The 10,795-nt window shown below is 40.5% G+C and overlaps 1 protein-coding gene across 1 annotated transcript; it reads right to left on the reverse strand.

Moving 5' to 3' along the window:
• Positions 1-6,248: 6,248 nt before the first annotated feature.
• LOC102986325 (elongation factor 1-alpha 1-like) lies at positions 6,249-9,593 on the reverse strand. The gene is given in 2 exon segments (XM_024129723.3): positions 6,249-8,828; positions 8,830-9,593. Coding segments are annotated over 2 exon segments (1,389 nt in total). The 5' UTR covers positions 9,508-9,593; the 3' UTR covers positions 6,249-8,117.
• Between the last annotated feature and the right edge of the window lie 1,202 nt (positions 9,594-10,795).

Consider the following 10,795-nt stretch of genomic DNA (forward strand, 5'->3'; position numbering starts at 1 on the left):
GACACGTTAGCTAAGTGGTCCTTGTATGAATAGATGGACACGGAGAGCTTTAGGACTGAAAGAATCCTGGAGACACTAATTCAGTCATTTTTTTTTAAAAGCTCTGGCTGCACATTAGAATCATCTGGAGAACTTTTAAAAAGGATAGATGCTGGATCCCTAAACCTAAAACAACCAAATCAGAATCTCATGGGGCTGGGTTAAGGGACTAAAAAAAAAAATTTTTTTTTTTTAAATTTTGAAAGCATCCTAGGTGATTTGAATGCACAGCCTGAGTTCAGAACCACTGATCTCTTCTAGCGGTCCCATTTTTACAGATGAGGAAACCAAGAGTCAGCAAAGCTGCCCTGTGGGCCAAAGAAAACCTTAAAACATCCTTCTGTGAAGGCTGGGAAGGACAAAAACAACTCATTCAGGCAGACGAATGAGTGTGTTGGTAAAATAAAGATTTAGGGAAAAAAGGGGAAGAAATTAATGAATTCATTTCATTTGGGGGTTTTGTAGACACTAGTGATGAAGAGGGGGAGGCAGAACTCATTTGCTGATATTTTCAAGGGTCCTCCGCCCAGTCCTGTATGTAAAAGAGAATTTGTTCACGTAATACAAGAAATGTTTCCCTTCTTATACATGCATGCCAGTATAAAATATTTATGAATATTATTACCACCTAAAATGAGATTTTCAGTTTCTTTTTATTCCCTTAAGAAATTTTAATAGAGTCTAGATTTCTCTATGGCAAAGGAAATGAATAATTGTGTTTAAAGTCTTATTATTATGGTGTTTTAGTAAATAACATAGAAGATTTAATGTTCAGAGTAATTGTTAGGGAATAAAAAAGAGTGTCTGTTGAAACAGGACCTTGGATCAGGGCTGTGGTATTAAATCTAATCACCCCACTTAGGCTATCCCTCCTTTGGAGACTCATAAAGATAAGGGTAACAGGATAATTGGGATATTATGTACTCTTTAAAACAACATGATTTAGTCCAAGTAGGAATCGCTGGGTCTCTAAATTAATCCCCTGGGGAACAAATGAAAAATATATATGTGATATATTATCGAGGTATATATTTTGTTGGTTTGATATCTTTGAGTGTCTCACATTAATCTGTCATTAATTTTCACCAGGGCAGTCTTGACGGTGATTAAAGCATACCTAGATAATCAGAAGCTAAAGAAGCCCACCGAGAGATTTACTTAAATGATCTAATCAGCTTTTCTTTTCATAGAAGACACAAAACTGAGGTCCTGATGACTGGAGGGCATTAATAATCCCAGGGCACTTTTCACAAGAGTCTGGGTATTTAGCCCCAGTGTCCTGGCCAAATTCCAACTCAAGTAATGCCATTTTGTCTCCCGAAAAGTCCCCCTGCAGCTACCAGTGGATACAGTATTATTCTTCCCTTCCTGTCCGAAGTGTGAGGTTTTGTGTGGACGTGGCACTGCGTGCAGCAAATCCGATGCTTCATTTCTATTATGAGTGCCTGCGTTTTGGCTAAGCTGCCACAAGTACCTGGTAGGGGATATTTACATGACTTGCACTAGCAGGGGAAAATGGCGTAAGACTTATTCTTTCAGAAAATTTGTTTATGTCTTTTGTAAAAAATGATGGTGTGATTGATATTATTAGATAATCATCAGATATGAATACATGTATGTGCATTTTAGTCTCTTTGTACCTTATTTTGTTCTATGGAGGGGTAGAAACAATTATGATGACCAGTGACCCATGCCAGGTTGTATTAAAATGTGTAAAATCAAGCATTTCTTAGTTTGTTTAGAAAATGTAAAGAAAGATTAGAAATGCTCAGAAAAGCAGAAGACTTAAGTGTGGAGTGATGAGGAGATTCTGGATGCCCTTCCTGGTTAATGGGCCTAAGGCTCATTGAGAAAATTCTGATTCAGGGAGAAAAGAGATTAATTCTTTTGGCCTGGGCACTGGTTTCATAACAGCAAACCTGGACAGCTTGACAAACTATTTCTGGAATCCTGTTTTTTTTTGAAACAGTCTGTTCACTTAGAGGGAAAATTTCCAGTTGGTTTGTGTGAGCCTGATGCCACAGGGGAGAGTTGGCTGTTTTGTGTGAACAGGACAGCTGATGACTCTTGGAAGTGCCCCATGTCATTTCTTTCTTGGGAGATTGAGAAACCAATACAGAACCTCTTGAGAGGTTAAGGGAAACCAAGCCAGAAAGCTGGGAGAAAAGCTGGTTCCATATGAATTGGAAAATAGTCATGATGAAGAAGATGAGAAAGTTCAATGGTACCAGGAGGTACCCTAAATATTTTAGGTTTTAAAGGTCAGAACTTAAAGAATTAGATTATTAGCCAGTATTTACACATTCAAGCTCCCTTTCTCATTATTTCCTCCTTTGACATTGGTTAGGACTTTTTGGTTGCAAGTGACAGAAAGGCAAGGCAAACTAGCCTAAAGCAGAAAAGAGGATGTACTGCTTTTCTAGCTGATGGCTGAAAAGCCCAGGTGTCAGTGGGTCCGGGGGTTATCATCAGGTTTCAGCTCTACTCTCTTGTAACTCTTTTCCGGGTAGCCTCTTTCCTTATGATGATGGCAAGATAGCTTTTAAGCAAGCTTCAGCCTTATATCCTAGCCACCTCCGCAGAAAGAATTTTCCTTCCCCAATAGTTTGAATGAAAACGTCAAGATTATTTGCCTGGGTCTGATTTTAGTCACATGCCTATCTCTGTGGCCAGGAGGACGAGACAGACTGAAGAGGTGGGGCTTCGACCAGCCACACTCAGACCAGAGGGACTGGGTCATTCCAAAGGGAAGAGCAAGTTGATGCTACCAGAAGGAGGAAAATGGATGCTGAACACCAAAATGCAGATGTCCATCACGGACATGTAAATTATAATGCATTTATTTAAAAGTGCTCACCTACTCTTTTTTTGACTTTATAGAAGGGTTCAACACATTTGACTATACACACGTAAAGTGGAGAATCACGGAGCTGGCCTCCTAGTCTTGTTTCCCACCCGGTAGAGAAATTCACAACTTCAGTGTCCATGCTAAGTAGTCTTTCAGCTTCTACTTGAATTTCTTTGAAGATCTTAAGTTTGTTACTCCGTAAGTGCATATATACCATTTTAATAGGAAGTTCTTCTTTACCACCTTGAGAGTTTCCCCACTCCTGTCTTGACTTTGTGCTAATGGTCCCTTTTCTGCCTTTTGGAGTCACATGGAGTAAATTTAATCTTTCTAAGCCACAGTCTCGTGGCTCTTTCAAATTCCATCTTGTCTCTTGGCTACACACACCTATTTCTCTTCATTGTACACTTCTCTCCCCGCTTCCTCCTGTTCCTTCATTTTTATAACATCAATAAACCTTGGGCCTCCCTGGTGGCGCAGTGGTTGAGAGCCCGCCTGCCGATGCAGGGGACGCGGGTTCGTGCCCCGGTCCGGGAGGATCCCACGTGCCGCGGAGCGGCTGGGCCCGTGAGCCATGGCCGCTGGGCCTGCGCGTCCGGAGCCTGTGCTCCGCAACGGGAGAGGCCGCAACAGTGAGAGGCCCACGTACCGCAAAAAAAAAGAAACCTTATAGGTGCTCATTACTGGAGGAAACTCTGTGTCTCCAATTTCATGACAAGTGTGGGACAGGTAATTCATCTTTAGAAGTTTCTCAAGTTTCTCATGAATTACAGTTTGAGGCTCAATATAAAGAGTTTGTCATGAAAGTGAATTTAAAAAATAGCACTCTCAGACATTTATGTATTCAATTTTAAAAGTAAAGTGAAATTATTTCAGAAACATAGGCCTTTAAACTTTTTTGGTGTGTGTTCTAAACATTCTAAAGATGGAGCAAATGGGGCATGATGACAGTAATTCTGAAGTGTCCTAAAATAGTCCATGGATATAAATATTCAGTTAAATTGTAAGAGAATAATGATTTTGTAGATCAGAATTAAGATTCTAATGCACACTTGACCTAGTAAGTGAACTCTTAAGGAATGTCTCATTGTTCTCCCTTGTGTTACTGTGTTTTTAGTACGGTAAGTCCAAGCCAAGAATATTAAAATCTTGGCTTTTTAGAGGAAATTCAGAGGCTTAAAATAAAACTTCTTTATTAGTGATTCTCTACTAGCCATTTACATTTCTGGATCAGTGTCATTTTCCTTTAGCTAAATATCTTAAACAGATTTGTCTTAGAAAAAGTGTGTATTGTTCTATTTCCTGTTTTTTCTACTTTAAATCGATCTCTTTTAATCACTAAATTTTGTTAGTTCTTAACCTTCGTTTATAAGCATTAGCAAGAATAAGATTGATCAACATTGAGTTGCTATCATCTTTATAAGAAATGCAGTAGTAGCAAATTTATTCATTTATCTAGGTGATGATTACTGTTTTCATGAAAAAGTTCTCATTTAATAATATTTTTCCAGCAACTGCAACATATAATATGTCTGGTGGGTAAAAGTCTGGGGAAAAAGAAATTTGGCATCTTTAAGAAGTGTATACTTCTTACAAGGCAGGGAGGAGAAGCCGAGCGGACTTTATATAGAGTTATCCAAGCCTGTGAGAATGGAGGGAAGTGACCCAAGTCTTAGGAAGATTGTTCTGCACTCTCTCATTTTCCATACAGCTTAATGCTGATGTGGAGAGACTGATGGATCCTGAGTTGGCAGAACTATTAGTCTAAGAGGAGGATGAATGGAGGATGCAGGTGTGGAAGGATAGAGAGGAGGGCTAACACAGAACCGGGTGGAAGAAAGGTGTGCAGCTGCCGATGGTAAGACCGGAAGAGCAACTTGTCACATGCAATTTCGACTGAAACCCATCACCCCGGCTTTGTTAATGTTTTTACCTAGTGCAATTTCTTTTCCAGTGACTGTTCCAGGAATAACGTGCCAGATGTAGTGAAAGTGTTACTGGCTCGAATGAAATCCTTTTACTAGTCCCATCTGCTCACGGCCCCTGGGGCTTTGCAGCTGCAGGATTAAAGACTAATCCTGAGTGACAGGCGCAGAAGAGGCAACCCTCATACATAGTAGGTGCTCAGTAAATGCCATTGGATTTGAGTGAAGACATTAGTGATTGATGGGGCTGCTTTTGCAATAAGAAACATGAGTTAAGACATGAACATGTTTTAGAACAGTTTCTGCCTGCAATTCAAAAGGAAACACTTCAGTCCTTCCCATCTTTCTTTCTTCTTAAACAAATACTTTCTGAACACCTGCTAAGTACTTAACTCGTTTTAGGTACTGTGCGTGGAAAAACAATCATATAATCCCAGCTTTTTATGAGGTTGAGGCTGTGTACCTAATTTTTTGTCCTCTAACACAAGCTTTAAAAAAATCATCTCAAATCCTCCCAAATTATTGCCAAGTTTGAAGAAAACAAAGCAGCACTTTTATTCATTTGTATGTTAGAGTGTGTTAAGCAGAAAATTGTGATCAATTTCACGATGTAAATATAAAACAGACTGGAAAGGATTCTGTGTTCCTCTGAAACTAAAGTGTATGCTGTGGGTCAGATTTTTCTCTTCACTCAAAGTGAGGTCTCTCCCTGTTCCTTAAAGGCGCTTCCATGTACAGTTCAGTGCCATCCGGGAATAAACCCTTTCAATGACTCATTATTGGGCAGACTCAGATATATAGGGAGAGCTCCCTGTACTAAATATTTGTTACAGCACACCTTCCTAATATCAGTTAAAAAGCCCCTCTGCTGATTTGTTTCTTCCCTCCAGTTGCCTGTCTCATTCTCAAGATTTTTTTTCCTCTGCTTGCACAAATCAGTGTCCTTTTTCGGGCTGCTTTTTCCCCTCACCCAGTCTGTCTGTACATCTCTACGGCACCTATCACCATAGCACCCGTTTAATAGTATCTGTGCTAATTATCCTATCTTTAAGACACAGTGGCTTGGTTTGTTAGAACAGAATTTATACTGCATTTCTAATTATGGGCATTTATAGGTAATTGCTTAATTTTGATGTGGAAAGAACATGGTTTGCAATATTTTTAGAAATAGTAATTAGAAATGCATCTCCTAAAATCATTACTTTAAAAACTTCATTAACACTTAAATAAAGAAGCAGAATAATTTAATTAGTAAAAGTTAATAAAAACTTTCAGTTGCCTTAAATGGTCAATAAAACTAAAGGGGATTGTGTGTATTATTAATTTTTTCTTAAAGTTGAGTCAGATCCCTATGTGCTGGATGTGAACTCATGAATTTTCTTTTTCTGTATCCTTGGCCATTGTGTTTATGATTATTGTGGTGGTTGACCTGGATTGTTTTTCTGAGTAGGAAACACCCTCAACAGATAAAAATCAGCACTTATCTTGGCTTTGCAGTAAAAATCCCAAAATAGCATAAAAGTTTTTAAGGAGTGAACAAATCTGTAGAAATCAGAAAGGAAATATGTATGTATTTTTAGAAATCTCATTTGAATTCAGATTGTTTTTTGACCTCTACTATATATTTAAATAGGTACTAGTTTTCTCTTTTAAGCCTCCATCATTGCTGTGGTTTTTAAACAGCAAAGCAAAACAAAATAAAACAAAAATCCCAAGTGAAAAAAAAAAAAAACACCTAACTGTAACTCCAGAGATATTTAAAAGCATTTCTGTAGAGACACAGACGTAGAGAACAAACAGAGAACAAATGTATGGATACCAAGGGGAAAAGGGAGGTGGTAGGATGAATTGGGAGATTGGGATTAACATCTATACACTACTGATACTATGTATAAAGTAGATTACTAATGAGAACCTACTGTATAGCACAGGGAACTCTACTCAGTGCTCTGTGGTGACCTAAATGAGAAGGAAATCCAGAAAAGAGGGGATATGTGTATACATATACACATAGCTGATTCACTTTGCTGTGCAGTATAAACTAACACAATATTGTAAAGCAACTATACTCCAATAAAAATTAAAAACAAATAAAAACATTTCTGTTCTACAGTGGGAATCAGAAGGAAAATATAACCAACATTGATTCTAAAAGTTTGAATAGAAAACCTTGATAATCTCAGTCATGTTTCCATGGATTCCATTAAAGAGACATCCCAGCTCTATGTTACTCATTACAATTTATTTATTAAATTTAATTAAATGTAATTCTAATGTTAGTCTAAAATATTAGGTCTCTAATGACTATTAGTGGTTTGATATTAATTGCGAAATTAGAGCATTAAGTACCATGCAGGACAGAAGCCACAGCCTGTGTCCCTGATGGCACATGGGGAGCGAGGTAGGAGCAGGGCCATGCATGTGACATGTGCAAGGGTGGACACCCGAGGAGGTTAGAAATAAGGTGGAAGGTATGAGGGAGCAAGATCATAGCTGCGTGTGTTGTTGAGCATCTTTTTTAAACACCAGGGCTTTTGCTATGTCCTCCTTCAGTCCCTGGAGCAATTGGGCATATATAGTAATGTCCCAGGTGTCCCCAAGCTGAAATCACTCTGGCTTTCATATACCTGTGGCCTTTCGTGCAAGCTTTATTTCTAATGCTTTATCTTTTATGTAGTCAGCTTCCACTTTTGGTTCTCCTTTGCAGCAAAATCGTTCTTGTAGATTCATCTTCTTGACCACAGCTTGGCCACCCCTCCCTTCTTTGTGCTCTTTAGGTGTACCCTCTTCTCAAATACTCAGTACATTAACAAAAATTGATGCCACAGCACTGTTACCTTCCAGAGATCCCATGTCAAGTCCTAATTCTGTTGTGTGTAGCAGTAATAAATAGACCAGTGGGGGATTTAGGGGTTGGCCGGATAAGACACATATCTAAATCCTTCAGATATGGAAACAAAGGAACAAAATTTCTAACGGCACTCCTGGGCCTACATAACAGATTCCTTTTTTTTTTTTTTTTCCTCATTAAACTTTTTTAATGAGTCTCAAATTCTGTGACAGATTTTTGGTCAAGTTCTTTCCATTACAAAGTACTGAGTTTAAAAACTAATAACTTAAAACTGCCACACGCAAAGCAAATGGTCCACAACACATTCTCCTTTCCTTCCGAAGGTTTTACGACGCATTGTTATCATTAACCAGTCTTTTGCTATTAAACTTAAATGGCCAATTGAGACATATAGTTCTGAGGCTGTTCTTCCACCACTGATTAAGACTGGGGTGGCAGGTATTGGGGATAATATTCATTTAGCCTTCTGAGCTTTCTGGGCAGACTTGGTGACCTTGCCAGCTCCAGCTACCTTCTTGTCCACTGCTTTGATGACATCCACAGCAACCGTATGTCTCATGTCATGAACAGCAAAATGGCCCAGAGGAGGATAGTCAGAGAAGCTCTCAGCACACATGGGTTTGCCAGAAACCATATCAACGATGGCAGCATCACCAGATTTCAAGAATTTGGGTCCATCTTCCACCTTTTTCCCAGAACAATGGTGAATCTTCTCCAGCTCAGCAAACTTGCCAGCAGCGTGAGCTGTGTGACAATCCGGCACAGGTGCATAGCCAGCACTGCTTTGGCCTGGATGGTTCAAGATAACCGCCTGAGCTGTGAAGCCAGCTGCTTCCGTCGGTGGGTCACTTTTGCTCTCACCGGCCACATTGCCACGACGAACATCTTTGACAGACGCGTTCTTGACATGGAAGCCCACACTGTGCCCAGGAAGGGCTTCACTCAAAGCTTCATGGTGCGTTTCGACAGACTTCACTTCAGTTGTCACGTTGACTGGAGCAAAGGTGACCACCATGCCAGGTTGGAGAACACCAGTCTCCACCCGACCCACAGGGACAGTACCGATACCACCAATTTTGTAGACGTCCTGAGGGGGCAAACGCAGGGGCTTGTCATTTGAGCGAGTTGGGGGCAGGATGCAATCCAGAGCTTCAAGCAGTGTGGTTGGTTCCACCGGCATTGTCATCTTCACGGGTGACTCTCCATCCCTTGAACCACGGCATGTCAGCACTTGGCTCCAGCACGTTGTCACCATTCCAGCCAGAAATTGGCACAAATGCTGCTGTGTCAGGGTTGTAGCCAATTTTCTGAATGGAGGTGCTGACTTCTTTAACAGTTTCCTCGCATCTCTTCCGGCTGTAGGGTGGCTCAGTGGAATCCATTTTGTTAACTCCAGCAATGAGTTGTTTCACAGCCAGAGTGTAGGCCAGAAGGGCATGCTCCTGGGTCTGCCCATGCTTGGAAACAGCTGCTTCAAATTCACCAACGCCAGCAGCGACAATCAGGACAGCACAGTCAGCCTGGGATGTGCCTGTAATCATGTTTTTGATGACGTCTCTGTGTCCTGGGGCATCAATGGTGGTCACATAGTACTCGCTGGTCTCGAATTTCCACAGGGAGATATCAGTGGTGATACCACACTCGTGTTCGGCTTTCAGTTTGTCCAGGACCCAGGCATACTGGAAGGAGCCCTTTCCCATCTCAGTAGCCTCCTTCTCTAACTCTTCAATGGCTCTCTTGTCAGTCCCACCACATTTGTAGATCAGAAGGCCAGGAGTGGTAGACTTCCCTGAATCTACGTGTCCAATGACAACGATGTTGATGTGGGTCTTCTCCTTTCCCATTTTTGCTGAGGTTTAGCAGTGGTTTTCATGACACCTGTGTCCTGGCGGCAAACCCGTTGCAAAAAAGCCAGATTCCTTTTAAAATCTCATTTCTTTCTCTATTGCCTTTTCCGTCTTCCCCTCCCCCAACTTTTTCTGTCTTTCACCCTAACACGTTGTGATAGAGTTTTCTTAGTTCAGAGGCTAAGAATTTAGCTGTATTGATTTGTCACATTGCACCTGCTGAAATCCTAACGGAAAAAAACTTGGAACATGAAATAGAAGTCAGTCTGATAAAATTAAACCTCACAAATTATGCAGCTGCTGTGTACATAGAGAACGCTATCCGAATCTTCATCACTGACTGCTTCAATATTCTCATTTTACATCTTGGCTCTTTTCATTGGGCTTGCATTTTTGCATGTTGGGAAAGTACGTTTTGGGATGGTCATTTCATCCTGCAGAAGCAGACACTTGATTCATATGGCTGCGTGATTGCATCTGTAACTTATGTTCACGTAAAGTGTGATTATTTACAGATTATTATCTGTAGAGCTGACCCAGGTACAACTTCCGCAGAGGAGAAACTGATGCCAAAGAGTCACTTTATGTAGGTGGCACAGTCCCGAGGGACTGTGAGGCCGAGGAGGACGCACCCATCTTTAGGGGCAAAAACATCATTTAAAGGAAGAATGATATTAGCATACTTTCTGGGGGGTAAATCTGAAGAGTTTTACTTCTTCCTAGGATCTCTGATTTTTTTATTGTTTTATATATTTTGTTTATGGCCACAATGTTTGCAAGGCTGAGACTGAGCTCTGCTTGTGCCAACTTTGGAGAAATTTAGGTAGATGAACTTGTGAAAAAGCTATTTACGTAAAAACAAATGTCACCTCATGTTAGGGATTTCTACCTCCTTTTAAAATTTCTTCATTCACTCAAAACACGTGTATTAAGTGCCTACCAAGTACAAGGCCCAGTTTAGGAGCTGGGGATATAGCAGTTCCCTTGCTCTCATGGAACTTCATTCTAGTGAAAGGACACAGAATTAAAAAAAAATGGTTAATAGCTCACAAATCACTTGGTGCTCGATGCTATGGAAACAATAACACAGGGAAAGAGAATGCTGGGTTGAGGGGTGGGTTCCTATTTTATGCTGGATAATCAGAGATGGTCTCCAATGAGGGGATATTTGAGCAGACCTGATGGAAGTGAGAGGGTGAGCTGTGATGTTTGGGGGAAGAGCAAGTATAAAGATAGGAGGTGGAAGCACGGTGGTGTGTTGGAAAAAGTAAGAACAATGAATGGA

Source organism: Physeter macrocephalus, chromosome 11 (assembly GCF_002837175.3).
Source record: "Physeter macrocephalus isolate SW-GA chromosome 11, ASM283717v5, whole genome shotgun sequence".
NCBI lineage: Eukaryota > Metazoa > Chordata > Mammalia > Artiodactyla > Physeteridae > Physeter > Physeter macrocephalus.